This window comes from Megalops cyprinoides, chromosome 25, assembly GCF_013368585.1.
Source record: "Megalops cyprinoides isolate fMegCyp1 chromosome 25, fMegCyp1.pri, whole genome shotgun sequence".
In the NCBI taxonomy this organism is placed as follows: Eukaryota; Metazoa; Chordata; class Actinopteri; order Elopiformes; family Megalopidae; genus Megalops; species Megalops cyprinoides.
In genome coordinates, this window is record NC_050607.1 from 19,473,250 (window position 1) to 19,496,808 (window position 23,559).

The window sequence follows — 23,559 nt, forward strand, 5'->3', positions numbered from 1 at the left end:
CGGTTTGGGTCCCGTTGCCTTGATTCACCCAGAAGTTGACACTGTGGCTCAGATACACAACAAACACAAAAACTGAGACAGAAAACAGTATAATACAAACTGATGACCCAGCTTCAGCATTGTCTACAAAGGTGGCCCATGAGGACTGCTGGAATGAATGTGGAGGCTGTCACGGTGAATGAGAATCCTAAAGGTACTGCTGCTCTTTTAAATTCACTGAAATGGAGCTTGGTAGTAAAACAAGGCCGATGTTTGAGGGCTGAGAGCCATTCTGCCCTGGTAAAGCAGCGCACAGTCAAACTTGAGCAGAGGAGGCCAAAGCCTATTATTGGCACTGGTGTGCAAAGTAATATAAAAGTGGTTCGAACAAAGCTTGTAAATGTCTTTGCCACCAAATTCCTTCCAGATCTTGATGCAGAGACACTAAATAACTATCTTAAAGAAAAACTCGGCCGTGATGTTCAATGCCAACGTATTGCCACTGGGGACACTAGATATAGCTCTTTTAAAGTGAGTGTTGAATGTGATGATGTTGCTGAGGTATACAACCCGGAGCTTGAAGGCTCTGTTGTGCGGCGATACTATGAGCCACGGAAGGTGGAGAGTAAAGGGTCTGGCACGACCACTTCGACACTTGATGCAACGGGGTCCGTTGGAGCGGTAGCCGCGCTGTCTCTGTGATCAATGCGGGTTATATCCTACAATTGTCGGGGACTGCGTGTTGGAAATAGCGCAGGAGACAGAGCACGACGTATGGTTGTAGACAATTTGCTGCTAAAATGCGACATTTCATGTCTTCAAGAAACCTTCTTATCCAAACAGGATTTGGGAAACTCTCTTAATGACAGTTTCCATGGAGCTGGGGAATCCACAGCGGATCTTACTATGGGTATAGTGAGAGGACGGATAGCAGGAGGTGTGGCTATCTTATGGCGCAAAAAATTGGACTCAGTGATAAATGCCATCAGGACTGGATGTGATTGGTGCATTGCTGTACAATTGAAGTTTGAAAACAAAGACCATGTCGTTCTTAATGTTTACGCGCCGTATGAGTGCTCACAGAATAAAGATATATATTTGAATAGACTTGCTTTTATAAATTCGTTTATCCAGGAAAATCAATTCACATGTGTTTGTGTAGTTGGTGATATGAATGCAGACGTTTCAGATGGCCAGTCTGTGTTTGCCAAGCATATGCTGCAGTTTTGTGAAGTTTTGTGAAGATGGGCGGCAGCGTAGCATAGTGGTTAACCTTAACCTTAACCACTGTGGTTAAGGAGCAGGACTCGTAACCGAAAGGTTGCCGGTTCGATCCCCGCTGGGACACTGCTGCTGTACCCTTGGGCAAGGTACTTAACCCATAGTTGCCTCAGTAAATATCCAGCTGTATAAATGGATAACATTGTAAAGAACTGTAACCTATGTACGTTGCTTTGGATAAAAGCGTCTGCCAAATGAATAAATGTAAAGATAATTATCTTATAGTATCCAGTCAGCTGCTGCTACCAGCAGATAGTTATACCTATATAAGTGAAGCATGACACATGACATCATGGCTTGACCACTGCATTAGCACTGCTGATGCCCATGCTGTTTTGAAATCCATAGAAATCCTGTATGAGTCTTCCATGTCAGATCATGTACCATTTGCAATGTTGCTTGATACTGAAAGTCTCCCTGAGTTAACACAGAGTGTGAATGGTGGCTGCAAGATGAAATTGGAATGGGCAAAACTTTCAAAAGATGATCTTTTGACATACTGCATGAAAACCGATGCTCTTTTAAGTAATATATATCTTCCTCGACATGCTATTATGTGCTCAGATGTTAACTGCAATGATATCTCCCACTGTAAGGACCTTTGTGCTATGTATGACAGTATTGTGGGTGCTATGTATGAGGGCAGTAGATCATATCTTACATATGTGAAGGCTAATAACATCAAGCCAGGATGGAACAAGCATGTGGCGGCACATCATGCAGAAGCTAAGCAGGCATATACGGCATGGGTGCAAGCAGGTAGACCCAGAGATGGGCCTGTCCTGGAGCATAAAAAGCTCACCAGTGCAAGGTATAAATATGCCACTCGCTACATTGCTAAATGTGAACAGAATATGAGAGCGGATTCGATGGCTGAAAAGCTGCTATGTAATAATGTCATTGGCTTCTGGAATGAGGTGAGAGCTCTGAACAGGGCCAATGCATTACTTCCCAGTGTCATAGAGGGAGTCTCTGGGGTTGATAATATAGCTGAGCTGTGGAGGCAACACTACTCTGCCTTATTTAACTGTGTTAAAAGTGAGCCCTACAAAGTGGGAAGTATTGCTAACAGGGATGCAGTGATAATCACCCCTAGTGAAGTCCAGCAAGCAGTAGTACAGCTGATAATAAAGCAACTGGTCCAGACAATATCACAGCAGAACACCTTAAGCATGCAAGCCCGAAGGCTGCTGTACTGCTTGCCATGAGTTTCTCTGGGTTTATGACCCATGGGCTGCTACCTGACTCCTTGCTGTCTGTTACTCTGGTGCCTGTCATTAAGGACAAAGCTGGCAAGGTTGGGAGTCTCGATAACTACAGGCCTATAGCCTTAGCTAGTGTAATATCTAAGGTCCTGGAAAAGATATTGCTTGATCGTCTGTGTCATTGTATTGGTACAACGGATAATCAGTTTGGTTTTAAAACCAAGCTTGGAACTGATTTGTGTATTTATGCCCTGAAGGAGGCAGCACAGATGTACCTAAGGCAAAACTCCTCTGCGTTAATAGGGTTTATTGATGCCTCTAAGGCATTTGACCGAGTCAATCACTCTAAGTTATTTAAGAAATTGAATCAAACGGGTGTCCCTGACAGCATTATAAGAATCCTGGCCTATTGGTACTCTAACCAGAGAATGCAGGTTAAATGGGATAATACAATCTCTGCTTCCTTTGGTGTTAGTAATGGGGAGCACCAGGGGGGGCTACTTTCATCAGCCCTCTTTAACCTGTACATGGACGAATTGTCCAACCAACTAAGCAACTGTAAAACTGGCTGTATGATTGGTAACACCTTGGTAAATCATTTCATGTATGCTGATGATCTGGCCATTCTCTCTCCTAGCAGTGCTGGCTTTCAGCAACTGCTGAATGTATGTTCTGACTATGAGCTGAAATATGATGTGCAATATAATGCTAGAAAGAGTGTTGTCTTAATATGTAGGACAAAAGGGGACAAAGAACTTTGTTTTCCAGACTTTTATCTGTCAGGACAAATGTTAAGTGTCTGTAATAAAACAAAATATTTGGGTCACTACGTCACAGATCAGGTCTGCGATGATGATGATATATATCAGCAGTGTCACATATTATATGCCCAAGCTAACACTCTGGCAAGGAAATTCCACATGTGCTCAGTTGATGTAAAGATTAATCTCTTTAAAGCTTACTGTACCCCTATGGTGTAAATTTATTTGTATTGCTCAAGAAACCCAGGTCCTGTAGTTTAGGTGACGTGTTTTGTAATGCACACGTCAGTACTTTTCAGGCATTGATGAGAAATTTGATGTACAAATTTATTTGTCGCTTGTTTTGATGCTGTCAAATCCTAGATTTAGTGCGCTACGCTACCAGTCATCTATGTGGAAATACTGGTACAAGTGTCTTTTATAAGAAGTGCAATACTCCTTTTTTATATATGTTGTATGTTATGTCTGTCTTGTGTTTGTGTGGACCTTGAGTCTGACAAATAAAGGTGATGATGATGATGATGGAGCAGTGTACAAATGAAATGGATGAGTACATGTCTGTACTGGTCCCTCAGTGGTGGAATGAACTACCCACGGGGTTTAGGACAGCGGAATCACTGGCTATCTTCTGACCCAGATAGATGACCCACCTCTACAGACTGCATCTCGGTTCCACTTCTATCCCCACCCCCTAACACCTGCTACTTCTTGCATTTGAAGTTAATTTCTTGTGTAGTATTATGATGTATTATGTATTGTTGTATCGTGGAGAAGAGCTTTTGCTAAATGCATGTAATGTAATCAGTAAAATAAGCCAGGCTTTAAACAAGACATTTACTTGTGTCTGTGTGGATTATTTCTAGTGAAGGATTAAGCTGATGGGAGCGGATGTGGAGTGGATGTGTTTGCGTGTGTATGAACTGGGAAACGTGATCCATGCTTTGGATATGCACCCCCAAAACCAGCACAGTTAAAGGGGGTGGGATAATTAAATATGACTGAAAACAAAATGAATACGTGCACTGTGTTCACTGAGTGCCACTGAGGCCAGGGACAGAGGCCTCTGCTCTCACCATCCCTCCCTGAGTCCCAATTCTGTTCATGGACAGGAAGAGCTGGAGAGAACGCAGGAGAGGAGGGGTCACTGGTGGTGCTCCGTAAATCCAGCGGTAAAACAGGAATTTGTGTTGACCTTACCAAAGTGGCTGAGGCAGTCTGCAGAGGGAGACATATATTGCCTCCAGTGGAAGGGTCACAAGGTCCGCTGAAGGGCACATACAGTAACTCTTTGCAAAGCTAGAGGTGCATTCTGGTTTTTGGCAGATACCCCTAGCATGTGAGTGCAGAGAAGTCACTACATTTGGCATGCCTTTTTGGGCAGTTTTGTTTCAGAGTCTTTCCTTTTGACCTGGGACCAGAGCTCTTCCAGGGGTGCATGTCTTAGCTGGAGGACAGACTAAGTGGGGTGATACCCCTCACAGATGATGTCCTGACATGTGGGGAAAACAGGGCAGGTTAGCGTGACTCAGCAGTGCTGCTGTGACTCCAGCAGGCCAGCCTAACGCTGAATGGAGAGTGCTGCTTCACTCAGCCAGAGGTCCTGTCTGCAAGTCATCATAGCCGGAATACAGCCTGAGTCATCACAGACATGCCCGGCCCGCAGGAAAGAGCCGATGTTAGGAGCTTCTTATGCGAATTCCTCCCTCAGTTTGCTGACACCACCAAGTCCCCTGGATCTCCTAGCATAAGATGATGAGATTTCAAGGGTTCATGAGCAACAGGAGACATTTGATGAATTCCAAGGCAACCTCACCTCAGACAATGTGGGCCAAGTACAGGCCTCAAGCCAAAGAAAGAGTTTAGCTGATGCTATCAGATTTGTACAACTACAGCGTATTGGGCAACTAATACGATACACCTTCAAACAGCAAACTTCAACAACTTCAAACGGTGCAATGAGTGTCAGGGTAAAGGCGGCGACAAGAAACTAGTTAAAAAGCACAGCAATTTATGACAGCACAGATTGGGGGGGGGCAGCAATTGTGTGCTGGGTCAGTCCAGGTAGAGTCTGAAGAGGTGCGTCTTCAGGCCCCGTCTGAAGGAATGGGGTGAAGAAGCTGTCCGTAGCAGGACAGGGAGTTCGTTCCACCACTGGGGAGCGATGTAGGTGAAACGCCGATGTCTGGCAGAATGAGCACCTCCTGCCTTGACCATGCAAGGAGCGAGGCGTCCAGTTGCTGCTGAGTACAGGGGTCGGGCTGGTGTGTAGGGCTGGATGAGCTCTTGGAGGTAGGTAGGGGCTGTCCTGTTGATTGCAGAGAAGGCGAGGGTCAGGGTCTTGAATCTGATCCTGGCAGCGACAGGAAGCCAGTGGAGGGATTTAAGCAGGGGAGTAACATGGGAGAATTTGGGGAGGTTGAAGATTAGTCAGGCAGCTGCGTTCTGGATGAGCTGGAGAGGCTGGGTGGTACAGGGTGGGAGGCCTGCGAGGAGAGCGTTGCAGTAGTCCAGGCGAGGGAGAACTGTGGCCTGGATAAGGAGCTGCTTTGCGTTTGTTGTCAGGAACGGATAAATCCTCCTGATGTTGTGGAGGAGGAATCGGCAATCACAATTACCACAGGGAAGTTCTGCTGTTCAGTTTTCCATGGTCACGGAAAAGTAGAAACCCTTAAATAAATTTCTGAAGCAGCATTAATGGTTCCCAGTTCTGCTATCCAAGTGGATAGCAGAAATTCAATGAGAAGAAGCTAATGTCAAGGAAAACTAATGCTAGCGAGTAGCTAGCCAGCTAACTCTAACTAGTTTGGGTACCATTTCATTGACATCCTTATGAAGTGATTTTGTCTTACCGTGACATTAAAACAGACTGCCACAATAAGCACAAAAATTAGCTATATTTAGAAAATTTATATATAAAGTACTAGAAACTCCTAGCCAGCCCGTCGATCCAGCACAACATCACCGTTCAGCTCGACTCAACGACTCTGACTGCGTACAGGTCTACAAGGAACCTGGGGGTAGTGATTGATGACCAGCTTAAAGCTTAAATTTACTGACCACATCGCTACAACTACCAGATCATGCAGATTTGCGCTGTACAACATCAGGAAAATCAGGCCCTACCTATCTGACTATGCTGTGCAGCTCCTTCTCCAGGCACTGGTCATCTTAAGACTGGACTACTGCAATGCTCTTTTGGCCGGCCTACCTGCATGCGCTATTAAACCTCTGCAGTTGATACAGAACGCAGCTGCACGTCTGGTTTTCAACTAACAAAGAAGGGCTCATGTTACACCTCTCTTGGTCTCACTCCACTGGCTCCTTGTAGCGGCCCACATCATGTTCAAGGCCTTGATGCTCGTGTACAGGGTGACCAACAAAACTGGACCTAAGCACCTGAACTCTCTGCTGCAACCCTATGTTCCCTCCTGACTGCTATGCTCTGCCACCGAAAGGCACCTGGTGGTCCCGTTGCATCGTGGCGTTAAATCACTCTATTCTCTTCAAGAAACATCTGAAGACAAAGGTCTTCCACTCTCACCTGAGCACCTGAAACACTTCCCCCACTATCTCCTCCTACTGTAATGGTTTGGTTGTAATGGTTTAACACACTCGTTAGCTTTACCTGCTAGTTTGTACCTTGCCTGGCCAACCTTTAGAACTTTGTCATGCAGTACTTCTAATATTCTGTTTGGTTTTTCGCTTGTGTTGTATTGTACCTCACTTGTAAGTCGCTTTGGATAAAAGCATTTGCCAAATGAATAAATGTAAATGTAAATGTAAACTGAGTATCAGCTTGAAGGGCAGTTGCTGGAATTACAGTAAATGGGTGGTGGTGGTGGGTGGCATCTTACATTACATAGAGAGAGAGAGAGAGAGAGAGAGAGAGAGAGAGAGAGAGAGAGAGAATGGCACCTTAATAATGAGATAATGTTTACTCCCAAAACTCTGCAGTGAAACCTGCCCCACTTTACATGGACTTGAGTGTCAGACCTGGAGGAAGTGTTCTCTCTCAGCTGGGTCATTCAGCAGGGTTTGGACCAGCTCCACAAAATCAGCTTCTGACGCCTCCACCTTCACATCAGAGCTCTGCAACACAGCACAGCGGTCACACACACAGCTAACACACTGTACAGTGTAGGGGTCCTTCTGATTCATCAGCCTGCCAGTTACATCTCCCCATATTCTGCATTTCCCACAGTATCAGCCTCAGTTCCACAGACACTCATAATGGGCCCATAACACTTCCCCTTCCTCCCATTCCTGCCCCTGTAGTGGTCAGGCTGTGTGCTGGAGGAGCCAGTGCTGACTACAAACTCTGTGTCAACATACTGGACCATTGGCTCATTCCATCTCAAAACAACAAATGCCAATGCTCTTTGCTCTCAGATCCACTACAAACTGGCAGAAAAAAATTTCTCCATTAGTACACATTTAAAGCTCTGTATTCCAAACAGTTTTTGAAATACTTCCCTTTTAAATTTGGCTCAACATTTTCTATTTCCAGATCCAAATATCTCAAGACATTATTTACACTGAAGATTGAAGTTGTTGTGGAAGTAAACATGGACACAGAGACTTCAGACATATGAGGCGCAGGGAGGAGAGAGGAAGAGCGGGATCTGGGAATCTGCAACCAAACAAGTGTACCTCTGACACATCTAAAGCAGCACTGGGACTTCAGTTACCAGCATTTGTTCCTGGCTACACAGCCTACTGTATACCACCTACTGCTGTTTATAGTTAGAAATTCAATATGAACAGATCTTCTGTTCACACTGCTAATAATACCAACAATATGAATTTTTGTTTTTCTAACATTTAGTTGTATATTTTTATTGCTTGTAAAATGTCTAACCAGTGACATTGTGGAATCATTAAAATATGTGAAATATCAGTAACTAATGCAAAGCTGCATAGTTTATTTAAATAATGTCTAAGTAGGTGGCATCTGTATATCAAGTGAGATTCATTACATTATTGGCATTTAGCAGAAGCTCTTATCCAGAACGACTCACATCAATTACAGTTTTCTGCTATGTCATTCTTTTATACAGCTGGATAGACCAGCAACCTTTCGGTTACAAGTCCTTAACCAATGTGCTAAACTGTCACACTGTTCTTTACTTGCGTGTGTCTATAACTCCAGTCAAACCCTCCTCTAAACCAGGCTCATGTAGTTAATGTACACTATATGGACAAAAGTATTCGAACGCCTGACCATTACATTGTAATGACATTGTATTCAAATACATATACTTTAATATGGAGTTGGTCCCCCTTTTGCAGCTATAACAGCTTCCACTCTTCTTGGAAGGCTTTCCACAAGATTTTGGAGTGTTTCTGTGGAAATTTGTGCCCATTCATTCTGTAGAGCATTTATGAGGTCAGGCACTGATGTCCAGTTCATCCCAAAGGAGCTCGATGGGGTTGAGGTCAGGGCTCTGTGCGGGCCAGTCAAGTTCTTCCACACCCAACTCATCAAACCATGTCTTTATAGTCCTTGCTTTGTGCACTGGGGCACAGTCATGTTGGAATAGAAAAGGGCCTTCCCCAAACTGTTGCCACAAAGTTGGAGGCATAGCATTGTCCAAAATGTCTTGGTATGCTGAAGCATTAAGATTGCCCTTCACTGGCGATAAGGGGCCTAGCCCAAACGCTTAAAAACAGGTGTGCCCAAATACTTTTGTCCATATAGTGTAGGAGATGGGGCAGAGTTTGCCCAACATGAAGGTGTGTCACCCAACATTAGGATGTGTCTCATTAGGCCTATATATAAGAAGAGTTATTTTCCTTGTGGAGATGGAAAGTATATGACACTAATCCGCATAACCAAATGTCACACTTTGATGTAATGAATGGTGCATGCCATCCAATGACAGCAGAAGACTGCCAAATATGGACTACACACAACAGACGGGTTTTCCCTCACTGTATAGCCAGGGAAAACAGGTGCAACGTTGATGAAAATCTGTAGCCTTGAACAACAGGAAAGTACAGTACATACTGTGTGGACGTTTTTTGTTTAACTTAATTAAAACGTTTATTCGTCAGCAGTTTATAAACTTAAAATGTTGACTGAATACTGGGGTGAAGTTTTCTTCAGAAAGTTGGTCACATAATTCTCCCAGCGGTATTACTCGCTAGCTAGCTGCTAACTTTACCTCAGCAATAGGCCTATGTCAGTGACAAAACAGCTGGCTAGCTAACGTGTGGTGGAAAATTTTTGATAAAGTGTATACCTCATATGTAAATTATGAGTATTGCCACTTTCACCCCCCCCCCCCCAGAGAAAAGCGGAGCTTGACGTGGTACGATTAAGCTTGTTACATGGTGGAAATAAGTTATTGCCAGCAAACATCATAAGCATTGCTAACAGATGTTAGCTTTTGATTTTAACCACAGTTATTGACATATTAACTGAAGTTATTGATATATTACATTAGATATTTATTTTATCTTTACTGTACATGTGGAGGTCTGGAAGTGTATAAGGAAACCAGACAATCTAATATGTTAGCCTTAGATAATATGTATTCTATTATACTTCGTATGGTGGAAAATATTGTTTGCATTAAGCACTACTACTGAAAAGTAATATGATGTGATTCTATGCCTAAATAATGCTGGGGGTTACCCTAGGTCATAAACATTGCATGTAGGCCATTGTAAGACACCGCTAGGGGGGTAATCTTGGGGGCTATTACAGGACAGTGGGTGACCTTGGAGAAGGAACACTGCCTTCAGCATTGTCCCTCCCTGGAAGTCACCCCAGAACCTTTGTGCGCTATGTTGTTGTTTCATAGTCATGCCTTCTCTTCTCCTATTGGTTCCTAGTCTACGCTTATTGTATCTTTTTTCCCTTCTCTTCTCCTATTGGTTTACGGTCTACGCTTATTGTATCTTTTTCCTCTGACTCATAGTCATGCCACCTTCGCTTAATGTATCTCCTCCCCTTGACATGCCCCTACAGCATGTCAGCCTGTTTTTGCCCCTTTAACATATGCATCCCATTTTAGTTTTATATTTTCTTTTATGAGTTATACAGCTAGAAAATAACAGCTGATTGCCTGCATTGGCCTAGCTGACATCTACTGACAAAATGCTTGCAAACTGTATGTGGATTTACTGCAATTTGTCATAGTTGCCCATCATAGTAGTGCTGAGCTAATGGCCCCCCTTTGCAGGGTTTAGTTCTTCTGGCCCATCTCCTGGGCCGTGTCCAGACGGGGCCTAGTTCTTACATTAACCCTTTGTTTTAAGGCCTAACCTTGTAGCTTATGGCACATAGATATCTGTGTGCCTTTTTTACAGTCTGCAGCACCGCTGTCTGGCTAACTGAGTTATTTGACCCTTAAATAAATACAAATAATGGTGATATTCCAGGCATATATATGCTTAAAAATAAAATGAACTCTGTATTAAAATGGAAAATGGGATGATCTTGAAGGAGGAGCCTGGGAGGAGTTGGAAGTTGTGGTCTGGGATGGGAGGAGTGAGAAAAGGCATAAAGGATGGATGTAGGCTGAAGGGAAGGGGGGAGTGATTGGGGAGTGTTTGTGAATGTATACACACCTCATATACACCTGTTGCTCCGCGGACCAACCCGGTTTACTGTATGTGATTGATCACCATATGCAATAAACCAAACAACCATGATTACATCAGACTCTGTGAGGACTTATTATTTTCTGGAAGGCATTAAAATGTGGAGGAAGACCCTCGGTCCATTTGGCCCAGACCAGGGGGATATCCACCACACGAGCCCAATCATCAGCTGTATGCTGAAGTCCGGTGACAATTCCCCAGATGGTATTTTCGCCGATTTGGATGATGGTTTACATATAAAGAGACATCCTCTTTTTTCGACTGAGCAGCATGCATTACAAATTCAGTTATTTTATGATGATTTTGAAACTTGTAATCCATTGGGGTCTAAGAGAGGCATGCACAAACTGGGGGGCATATACTTCACACTGAGGAATTTCCCACCTAAATTTAATTAATCTTTGGACAACATACATTTATGTGTACTCTTTCGTGCCCAAGACATAACATACGGGTTTAATGCAATACTGGAGCCACTCGTGTCAGACCTAAAAGTACTTGAGACAGAGGGAATTGAAGTTCCGCTCTTTGATGACCGTTTACGGGGTAGTATTGCGCAAGTAACAGGTGATAACCCTGGATTACACTGCCTATTTGGGTTTGTTGAATCATTTTCTGCCCATTATTGCTGTCGATTTTGCCTTACTGACAGGAAAAACTTTCAAACTGTATTTTACGAAGATGACCCTAGCGTGAGTTTGCGAACAAAAAATGTACACCTGCACCATTGTGAAGCTATACAGTCAAACCCAACACTACCTCATGTATATGGTGTTAAGCGCTCTTGTTTACTTGACACTCTTCAGTATTTTAATATATCAGACATTTTTTCTGTTGACATAATGCACAATATTTTGGAAGGACTCGCCCAATATGAGATGAAACTTTTGTTACAGTATTTGAAAGCAGACTTTATTACATCCAGAGAATTAGGTGTTCGAATACAATCATTCAATTATTGCTACACAGAGAGTGAGAACAGGCCCCTAGGAGTCAAAATAGATGAAGGCAATGATTTGGGCCTAAACACTATTCAGACATGGTGTTTGATTCAAAATATGCCACTTATTTTTGATGATCTTGTGCCAAGAGGTGATAAGTGCCGGCACCTTCTTTTGCTGCTTCTGTAGATAGTAAACATTGTTTTTTCTCCTATTCTAACTGAAGGTTTAACAGTATATTTGAAGCACTTAATTGCAGAGCATCATAAGCTGTTTAAAAATTTATTTCCTGATAAAGTTCTACTGCCAAAGCATCATTTTCTTATTCATTACCCACAGTGCATCAGAAATTTAGGCCCTGTCCTTCACATGTGGTTGATACGCTATGAATCAAAGCACAATTACTTCAAGAAACAACTGAAAAGTTTTAAAAACATAACCAAGACACTAGCAATAAAACATCAAAACTACATGGCTTACAAGTTAGGGTTAGCTTGTACAAACACCGTAACCATGGGTCTGGGAAAAATGATATCTCTCAGTGACACACGTGAAGGCCAGAACATTGCTATCAATTTGAATGTGTCTGTGCACACTTCTGTCTTTTCTCCGAAATGGGTAAAATACCAGGGCACTGAGTGTCGCCCTGATTTGATTGTTTGTGAAGATGTAGGCATGGATTTGCCAGTTTTTTTTCCTCAAATCAGAGACATTGTTGCTAAAGATAAACAGGTGTTGTTAGTCTGTAAAGTTCTTCAGACTTTATGTTTTGATGACCATTTTCATGTTTTTAAAGTTGACTTCAAACAGGATGAACAATGGAATGTACTGAATGTCAATAAGTTAGTATACCATAAACCGGCTGATTTACAGAAGACTTACGACGTACTTACTTACGGTTTGTTTATTGTGCCATATTGTACCTTTGTTCAGAGCCTGAAGTAATGAGTGAACATTTTTATATTTCCGTTACAATGAAATGTTACAATGAAATATAGAATCTTTTTTGTACTTGACAATGTGTGCACTACATTGCTAATAAATTGTTTGAACAAGTGAAAAACATGTGCTTTATTTGACACTTCAACCAAGTATTTAATTAACTTACTGAAGTAAAATGAGAGTAAAAACAACACTGAATAGAGAACAAGCAGGTAACACTGGTGGGAATAATTTCGCTTTAACACTGAAGTAGAGTTAGCAGAGAGCGTGGAAACACCACTAATAGTGTTGATTAAGTGACTTAAGTAACACTAGAAGTGTTATTTTTCAACACTAGTCAGTGTTAAACCTACGCTTGAAAATCAGCACTATCATGAGAGTACTTTTGACTCTATTTGGAATGGAACCATATGTTATCCGAAAGGGTGTTAAAATCAATTCTTAAATTTACTGTGTGATTACTTCGGTATGTACAAATATTTGATTAGCATCATTACAAAGCTCCGGTTCCGCTCTTTCTTGTGATACGTGTTCCATATCTATGCAATGACGAGTTCGTGAGTAATTCAAACAAGAATAATGGGCTTTGAGATGGACGCAGAGCCGTATGCAGATTGTGACTATGATTAAATTTGATGTAAATTCAAAATTACTTTTCTCGCCAATACTTCTTCGCATAGACAAGCAACTAGCATCGTTCGCAATGAATTCTTTGTGAGCAATTCAACCCGAGAAGATGTGAATTTGGACGCAGGCTGCGTCTGCCGGGCTTTAAGAGTTAAAAGACATCTTTAGTGACAATTGCAAGTGACAAATAATTTTTTAAAGATTTTTCCCCCCAAAATGTTACTGTTAAGGCTTTCAGGGGGTCTCAAGTGTCAATCAAGGGATTGAGAACAACCAAAAGTTTGGTCATTAAAACACTGAGGTCCTGTGTGTTTGTGTGCAGGACCCCGATGTGAGTGCATATTACCCAAAACAGCGGTAAGAGAAAAACTGAAACACAGCAAAGAGTGCATATTGTTGTATTCCATTTTGTCAACATACTTCTGGAGTATGACAGTGAGTGTCGGTAAGATCACCTCTAGAGTCAGAATGTCGTTCACAGATTTACTTTGGTTACTATGTGACTATACTGCCATCTACAGGTCAATCACGCCCGTTTCAGTATTCAGGAATAAATGAACAGCGCTATCATTCTAAAGCGCTTGATGTGCGTCGTTTCTAATGGAATCCTCTTACTAATGTTCTAAACAACAAAGCAAGTAGACAACCATTAAACAGATTTAACATTCCGAATGCGCGTCGTTAACAGTTAGCCGCGAATTCAATTCAATTCATTTTATTTGTATAGCGCTTTTTACAACACAAGTTGTCACAAAGCAGCTTTACATTGTTCCCAGGCCTGAGACCCCCTGAGAGCAAGCCTAAGGCAACAGTGGCAAGGAAAAACTCCCTATCAGCAAGAAACCTTGAGCAGAACCGGGCTCATGGGGGGGCCATCTGCTTCTGGCCGGCACTGGGCAGATAGAGTTAGACACAAAATTATGCAATGTACATTTGTTATTGACAAACAATAGCAGTTGAATTAGCCAGAAATACACTTGCAGTTGCATCTCTACATGGCTAAATGCCAACGAACTTGCTGCTAACACCAGCGAAGCTATTACAGTATGGAATAAATTCATCCAGCAAATGAAAACAACTTACAGTTCGTCAGTGACACACAATCTTGCACCCAAAGGAAGGTAAATGAAGATTTACAACAATATTAACCGCTAAGCTTGGTAATCAGACGAACCAGCTGCTAGGATTTATAATAGGTGAACTTCCAACTCACTAAACTACTCAAGGCACAGTTCTCAGCGCAGGGCAATCTGCTACAGTCCTTGCCCTTTCTAAAAGTCAGGGAGTTACGTTGTGATCCTGCTTCTATAGGTAATATGAGTATGAAGATAGAGGGAGAGTTCTTGTTTTGAATGGTAAATCATTTTTTTAAAAAACGAAGAATATTAGAGTCTAATTGTGCGTCAAACATGTACAATTAAACCTATCCCTCTAATGGCCTCAGTCGATGAGATGTTCACTCTTATTTTGAAATGCACGCTCCTAAAGAGCACCGGAAGTATGTGCCTTCATATCGTCACACCGCTGGAAATTAGTGGTGTTCAAAACGATTATTTTTAGTGATTCGGTTCCTTTCGTTCAGTTCAATAAAATGATTCGAATTTTTGACTCACCGATTCGTTCATTTCCATATCCGGTCGGGCGGCATACACGAATCTGTAAATAGTTTTATTGCATTTTAAAAGTTACTCTACATTGTTCCGAACATCATGTCCATTGTTAGCCTGCTCTGCGGCAAAACAGCACGTGTGAAACGAAATGTCAATGAAATTAATAATAATTAAATCGTAATATTCATTACGTGAAACTGTTCAAACAATCATGCAGCCTCAAAGTATACTTCGTCTTTACGAAGGTAATAGAACCCCACATTTTAACGCGTATAATAGCCTAAGTACACGTCATTTGCTAAAACTAAAAAAGCACGATTTTAGACTGTTTTTGGGGGTGCTCAAGCACACCTAAATTTCATCTCAGCACCCCTAATAATAATAATAATAATAATAAATAAATAATAGGGATGGAACGATCGATCGGCTGTAGATCGGAACCGGCCGGTTTCCGTTCTAAATATGTGATCGGCGATCAGCCGATCTTTCATTCATTTGGCCGATACTGAGACCCAATCTATGACGCAAAATACGTGAGCCAAATTTCGCCACGAGGGTTGGAATGGAAAAAAATGTCGTCCATCTGGCAGTTTTTTAAAATATCTGATACAGATCAAAGTAATGCCATTTGCAATGTTTGTAAAACTAACGTATCTCGTGGGGGAAACAAGACAAAAAACTTCAATACAACTAACTTGATACGACACTTAAGAGTACATCACCCGACCGGGTACAGGGATTATCAGAAGGTAGCGGAGCTAGTGAAGAGTGATAAAGCTCGTTTAATTCAAGATGTTAGTCATTTTAACCAGTTACAAATATACTGCACATTTAGGCTATTTTTGTGTCAATAGGTATTGCGGACAAACAATTACAGGTTCAAATGTACGGAAGCAGAGAACGGCCGTGCTTGCAATTATTTTTTTAAATGCTGTTATCTCGAGATCACGAGTTAATTCTCTCGTTATGGCGAGATAACGAGGCTCGTTTTCTCGAGGTAACGAAATAATTAACTTGTGATGTCAGGGTATCAAAGCTCGTTTTCTCGTGATAACGGGTTAATTTATCTCCTTATCTCGAGAAAACGAAAAGGTCGCTTTCTCTTATTAGCCTACTTCTATGTTTATCAGACATCAGGAGTGCAGAGGCTGAAAATATCAGGAGTACCAACAAACTTGCTTGATGGGTAACAAGCTAGCTAAGTAGCTGTCCAAATGGCTGTGTATTCCCAGCATAACTCGGTTGTGAAATTGGACCCCAGGGGGACCGAAATGTCCATTCTTTTGTAGCCAGACGAATAGCTACATAGGTAGCCAGCTAAAGTTGGATTTTAGGTAGTTATCTTAATGCAACATCGCTATCGATTGATACAGTACTAGAAATAATGACCTAGAATTATATCAGTTAGATAGCTTGCTAGGTCTGTGCAGGTCGCTAAGTAGCGAACCGAATGGATTTGTTAGTGTAGAAACGCAGAGTAATTTTTTTACTTTTGCAACCATGGTTTAGGTGAAGTGGTAGGCGTGACTGCATCGATTACACAGTAATCAGTAGTTACCTAGCATCATTAACGGTGGCATTGTAGGTCCATGTAGCTACAGCGGAACATAGTTTCTGTTGCATGGATATGTGCATAAATTTTAGATTCTTACCAAAAGTGGGAAATTGTATTATCTTTTAACGTGCAGTTTCCGGCCTACGGGTGTAGTTAGCTGGCTAAGTAGCTACCGTTGAGTTCGTGATATGTTAGTGACTGGTAACGTTACTTTGTTACGTTCCAGGATGCTGAGAAGCTTTGCATGGTGACACTAGCTAAAAGCCACGGTCCTTGGATGGTGAAGCTATGAGCTGCGTCATTTTAAATCAAGTGCGTGTGGACAATCCATTTAGTTAGTCTAGTAGCCAGATAATAAGGAAGCACGGTTCATAAAATGCAGTGTGTCAACTGCAAAGCCCCGGCAAAAAGGAAACGTAGAGGATGAATGAGGACAGAAACGTCAACATCAATATTCCCAAAGAAGTCCCATTCACCTTGTCTCACTTCACCATCAGTGGAAATGTTCAGTTTAACGTGAATTATAACGCTAAGTAGGCTAATCTGAAGAAGGCTACTGAGGTTACGTTGCTATGGACGCAGTTCCAACCGTAGAATCTAACGGACTATTTTTTAGCGGAAGCAATGAAATAATTTTTAAACCAATATTTTGTGTCAAATGAATGATTTCTTTAGTAGCCGTGTAATTAGCGGGATAATGTACAGTGAGCCAGTCATTATTACGAAGTAAACCCCGACAGGGTGAAGCAGGACCCTGACGCTGAACATTATCCATTACTGAGAAAGTGTCTGGTGTGAATAGTGTCAGAGAACGTTAGCTTACGTGGTTCGCTAGAGATTATCGGGTAATATTAGCTTTCTGAGCTAGGCTGATTGCACAGTTGCCAGCTGAGGAGCTAACTGATGCACTTTATTATTTTAGTTAAAGTAGTCACAATTCTTATTCTGTCTGGAAACATATTCTGTTTTTGCCAGTTCCGGAGAGCCTGGGATAATGTGCTCGATGGTTTCCTCAAATCTACCACAGATCCTACAGAACGGATCTGTTCCATCTTTGATTATTCAATGGTGGTAGGATCTGGTGGCAAGGCTCGGGTCTTGGGCAGCAATGATCACTCCTTCCGTTTCTGCTTTCAGTCCATTGCTTTTGATCTGAAATTGGTCTTTTGCTTGTCCACGTCTGCTTCTTTTCTTGTTTTTGGGGTTTTCCCATGCATTGCTTCCTCCTCCCAGTTTTCTTGTAGTTGTTACTGCCCAAGTAACTTTGCTTTCCTTCTGACTCTTCAAACATAGCTGTTAGCTGTGTCATTAATGGTTTGTATAGTATGAGAGATTTCAAGTTCAATTTTGTAATTGAGAGCTTCTTTTTTATGGACTATAAATTCTTACTATCATGTTGTTTCACTATTCAGAGAAGTACATCATTTGGACATTGACATTGGTATGTGTCTAAACCAATGGTTATAGTTTTATAAGTCACCTCCAATTGGGTTAAGCTACGTCCTCCTGATCTTACATTTACATTTATTTATTTCGCAGATGCTTTTATCCAAAGCGACGTACAAAAGTGCATACAGTAAGTATAGCGACAGTACGGGGACAGGATGTGTACAGTTCCGCAATGAGACAGTAGTTCTCAGCTGAGAGCAAAATCTGTTTGAGGACACAGTACTAGCTAATTTATACAGCTACAGGATATAGGGCAACTAATAAGATCCAACTTCAACAGTAAAAGGTGGTAACAAGAAAACAAAAACACAAAAAGCACACAGCAATTTATAACAGCGCTGATCCAGATGGGGAGCTGAAAGATGACAGCAGACAGGATTTGGGAAGTGCGAGGTTGGGGGGGGGGGGGGGGGGGGGTTGTGTGATAGGTCAGTCCAGGTAGAGTCTGAAGAGATGTCTTCAGACCACGTCTGAAGGATTGGAGTGATGGAGCTGTCCGTAGCAGGACAGGGAGTTCATTCCACCACTGAGGAGCGATGCAATCTTGGTGTATAGTCTGTCAACCTCAGCTTTTGGGTAGTGATTTTTTCAATGGTCAGCGTTTTTCTTGTTTTGGTGTCAGTCCTTTTGATGTCATTAAGGCACCGACAGATGATGCAAACCTATATTATTATTATCATTATTATTATTTAAGCATAATTTGAATTCTCAGTTGCTTTTATGATTTAAACATCAAATATATCAAATCTATAGAATATTTAAATACTACACATCTATAGAACAAGAATAAATACATATTAGAAAACGTCATTTTTAGATGTAATGACAATAAATTATTGTATGTCTAAATTATAAACGAAATCTTTTTCTTGAACCACTAACTCCAGCTAGTTTGCTGCTTCAGGTCAATCAAGGCGAATTTGTCGACGTTTAAATAAGACCAAACGAACAGCAATGTAACTTCCCCATAGTAGCGTTTCGTAGATTTATTGTTTCTGTCATTGTCATGGCTGCGTGCGAAAATGAAGGGCGATGCGCGCTTTTCAACTCGAAATCTCCAACAACTGAGTAAGTAACACCTTTCCTAAAGGTTTGATTGAGAAGGTCATCCTTCCAACATGGCGGTTGTATACCGAAATGTGTCTGATTAGCTAAACAAGGCACTGTTATTACGGCCGTACTTTAACTCGGTGGTTAGGGCAAGATGAGTGGTTGGATACTCAACCCATATAGACAGCGTCTTCCTCTGTTGCACGAATCTAACAGGATGTATTCGACAAAACGCACAACATCGCCGTCTACAGCTGTGGAGGGTGGATCTGAGCTGCGGGGGGTTGCGCCTAATCCCTGTGCGACAGTCCCGTTGAATCAAGATTACTTGTAATTCTCAGCAGCCCCGTTTCAGGAAGAAATGGTTGCAACCGAAATACGGTGACAGGAAGACTGTTTTAGCGCGTATCTCTTTCGTTCCCCATCGAGAATTCAAAAGCACCCCCGAGCTTTCGGAACCCATATTCCGGAAGTTATACCTTTGACCTTAGCGTCTTTCAACCATCTCACACATTTATAACTGTATATCCATCCGCCCAATACATTCGACACAATTTATGCAATATTTACTTGGAAACGACACAGAATAGATATGCATGTTTGCAGCCTATGAACCTTAATAAATTGCATAATACCAGTCACGACGAGGCGTGGATTGTAGTTGTATTTTTCCTAGGTCCGCAAAGGAGGCGGTGGTGGATGAATACTTTGTTGTTACAAAGGTAGTGGTACGGCGATAGTAAGAAAGGAAGGTGGAAATTTTACATTTTAATAAGAAATACATCGGGAGTTTTTTTGTGAAATCGGTTATGTAATGGTTTGGTGTTAAATACAGGAAGCATCGATCGATCGTGTCTTTCAAATCGTGAGTTTGTTGTTTTCGATCGCATTTTCGTGCGGTTTTCCAGCGAGCTGACCACCTTGTGAAGTTGTTCGGCAGCAGCAGTGTGGCACTGGCAGCGCTCCAGCAGCCTGCTGGCTTAGCTACTCGATAGCGTAATGGCTAACAAACTAGCCAGCGCACGGCCGGGGAACCTGAGAAGCGGAAGATCGAGAGAAAGGAGAATGAAATTAATTCGCTAGCAAGGCTGTTTTTACTTTGCACCGATCGCTGTTATGTCAGAAAGACTTGACTGAGGACTCCGCGCAGCAAGAGTTTTTATTTTGTTTCCAGCTTGCTATTTTTAATGAATGAGGACCGTCAGGTTGGTTGTTTAGGCAGTTCGCAACTATTTCAAGGATGAAGAGGATGGAAGCGTTTTCTACCTTGCCAGCGAGCTATGAGCAGGATGGTTGCGAATGATTAGGGCGCTTGCGTACCAGTCCGCACGATGAAAAAGGACAACAGTAACTACAAAATAATGGATTAAAGTGATGCGCCCTGGTCACAACAGTTGGATTACAAAAGTACTCCATAAATCATGTGAAGGTTGTTTCGCACAGAGGAATTCACATATGATTGCGTCAAACGTAAACAGTGGCGGATTTTTTGTGCTTTTGTTCCCCTCAAACCTGGGAACTAGTTGTGTTGTGTTCTGATGTGGTACCATATTTCTGTTATAGCGGATATGATATCTCTTTTGATGGATGTCGCTCTGCGCTCCAGGTAGTCTCCAGCCTGCCTGTATTGCATAGGGAGTGGTGGGGGAGGTCTGGATAGGGCCGCAATTTCCTTGAGATGTAGCAGAGCCATGCAATGAACTCCATTTTTACAAGTTTTTTTTTCAATTTCATATGCCTACCCATCAGCGTTTTGGGAATAAAAAGAATACTGATCACCAACGAATCTGTTTGGATGGCTATGCAGGGAAAACGCTTACTTTTAATGGACACGACGCATTAGGGATTGCCGTTTTTTTGGTTTGTAAATATTTCTGCAGCTATTCAACTAGTGCCATTTGAAATTATGTAAAGAGATGGAATGATTTCCTAGCCGACTGTATTTGTGCCCATTGTAAATTAATTATGTATATCGTGGACCAATGTTGGATAAAATTTCATTGTTCAACATTTTTAAAAAAGATTTAATGTGGAAGAACCTTGAACCATTGTAACACGGTATCATGTCGGTGTACGCTGAATTCGTTCCCCCTCCGGAGTGTCCCGTTTTTGAGCCAAGTTGGGAAGATTTTTCGGATCCATTAGGATTTATAAACAAGATCCGACCCATTGCCGAAAAAACTGGTATCTGCAAAATTCGTCCCCCCGAGGTAACCTCAATGCTTGTTTATTGTTTTTTTTTTTTTCTTTTTAATATGCTACAAAGCTTCCATTTTACACTGTGTGCATCGTCATGGCTTTGTCTTGTTTGTATAAATTCTATTTTAGGTCTTATTCGGCCTAGGTCCGAAAATACGTTAAAATACGTTAAATCGACAGTCGTTAATTTCAGAGAAGCTAGTTTATTCCTACTTTAACATGTTTCATGAATCTGTGCAAACTGAATCAAATATCTTTTATGTTAAACATGGGCCTAAATTTAAAAAAAAATTGTATGTTCAAGGACCTCTTCTGTAGTCGTCTTCGTCATCCGAATACGATGTAACCTTAAATCAGGCCGAGTTGTCACTTCGAATGAAGAAAACAAACATTAGGATGCATTGAAATTAGAAGTACAATGTTTTAATCAAACCCTACACATTTCATTTTCAAGTAAAGGAGTTTTTAAATACTCGATAGTTTCCACTACTTCCACTACTAGCAAAATGTTAGAGTCTTCCGTCATTACTAAATATTGATGTTTATGTCATGGCCTCTTGTATTTTAAGACATTGTAAATCGTTTTGTTGTTGAAAAGAGGAAGTATAATCAGAAAGGTGTCTTTCGGCGGCCAGCATCAAGGCTTTCCTCGGTTTTCTAGTTTAATTTTTAAAAGTTTGATATTATTAAAGACCAAATTTCTGCTTAAGTCGCATAACCTATGGAATTGTAGTTGAAAAGTGAAACCGAAGTAGAATGAACGGACGAACCTTTGGGCCGGACGCCAGTAGTGCTAAAGCATATTCAACGTGTAAATCAGGCGTGTCAGTTAGGCCCCACCCCTTTCCAGATTGCAGATTTGACCTCATTACCTTGAGGGAATTGTATAGTCAAAATTCCTCTTAACCACCCGCCGTTTTTCCTTCTAAATGTATTCTGCGTAATTTAAAGCTGTTATTACACTAAAGCGACGCGGCACTAACTCGCTCATACACCTCCGCACACGTCCATCCGGCAGGTGTACAACCTTAGATCGTCTGGAGCACTGTTATGACGAGGTGGTCGTCTGTCCCTTCCTCCAGCCGTTTCCACCTTCATAATGTCAGTACCCGGCAATGTCTGCACACCTTCAGTCTAGCACTCCGGGAAATACTGAGCAGACCGTGCTTCCGACGGAGATTTCATTCCGTTGTCCTCTTTAATGCAAGGATTTGTTTAACGGTAGCATAGAACATCTTGATTTTGTTGCGCTCGATCTTATCTCTTCAAACTCCGTGTTGGTTCGACTGTCACTGAACTCTAAACATTCATGATATGGCCTCAAACATATTTGCTATACCCTCAAACCTCCTCTTGCACCTAGTGTGGTGCTTCACAGAATAGGACATGTTATGTAATGACTCCTACTTTTGGATTGTCACACTGTTGATTTTGTGTCGTCTCTGCTCGTAGTCTAACCTGCTTGTATGCACTTTGGTAAGTTGGTCTAGATAAGAGTGTCTGTTAAATGACTAAATGTAATTTACATGTCATACACAGACTCATCACACAGGATATAACCTTTTTGGTTATTTAGATATCTTAATTCACATACTTAGCCAAATATTTGGTCTTTACTTGAGAAAAATAAGGGTGCTGTCTGGCATAACCAACTTTTAGGTTAATGTTTCAAGTGTAGTTGTGTGCTTACAGTCTAAAGTAACAGAAAGCGTGAAGCATCAGGCTGGAAACCTAAATGGGTGATATTGTGCTGGGTTCATAAGGATCTGCGTTCGTAACCCAAAAGTCACAGGTGCAATTCCCAAACAGTCCTTAGCTGTTGTACCCTTAAAACAAGGCACTTGAATTTTTATAGTTGGCAATATCCTCCAGTATAAACTTGAGGTATACAACTCAACTGTGGTGTATTGTGTCATTTTGGCAGAATGTTCGTAAGCGAATGGCGATGGTGTGTTGAAATTGTGTGCGCTAGCGGAGCAGAGCTGACGAGTTTTGTTGTACTTTTTTTGTGACCTCATTTGGCAGGATTGGCAGCCTCCGTTTGCCTGCGATGTGCGGAACTTCCGCTTCACCCCGCGAGTCCAGAGGTTGAATGAGCTCGAGGTGAGGCGACCTGGCCCGAGGGTAACGCTCCGCTCTCTGTAACGTGTGCGGGACAGTGGGGGGGCGCGAGCCCTCGGGGTACGCAGTGTTGCCAAATCGTGGCCTGCGCCCAGGGGAGGCATTCTTCAACACAATGGATACGTAAACAGACCCAGAGCAGCGAGCGAGGGGGGGGTGGGGTGGGGTGGTGGACCTGGTGACGTTGTGAAGCGTGGCTCAAGCGGCTCGGAATGATAAATCCCCCCCGTC

General features: G+C 42.0%; 1 protein-coding gene across 1 annotated transcript in view; it reads left to right on the plus strand.

Moving 5' to 3' along the window:
- The first annotated feature begins 19,745 nt into the window (after positions 1–19,745).
- Positions 19,746–23,559, plus strand: part of kdm5a (lysine (K)-specific demethylase 5A) — a 35,764-nt gene continuing 31,950 nt past the window's right edge. The window contains exons 1-2 of the mRNA XM_036519962.1: positions 19,746–21,218; positions 23,233–23,310. Of these exons, the coding sequence (XP_036375855.1) occupies positions 21,072–21,218; positions 23,233–23,310 (225 nt within the window). The 5' untranslated portion in view covers positions 19,746–21,071. The remainder of the gene's footprint in view (positions 21,219–23,232; positions 23,311–23,559) is intronic.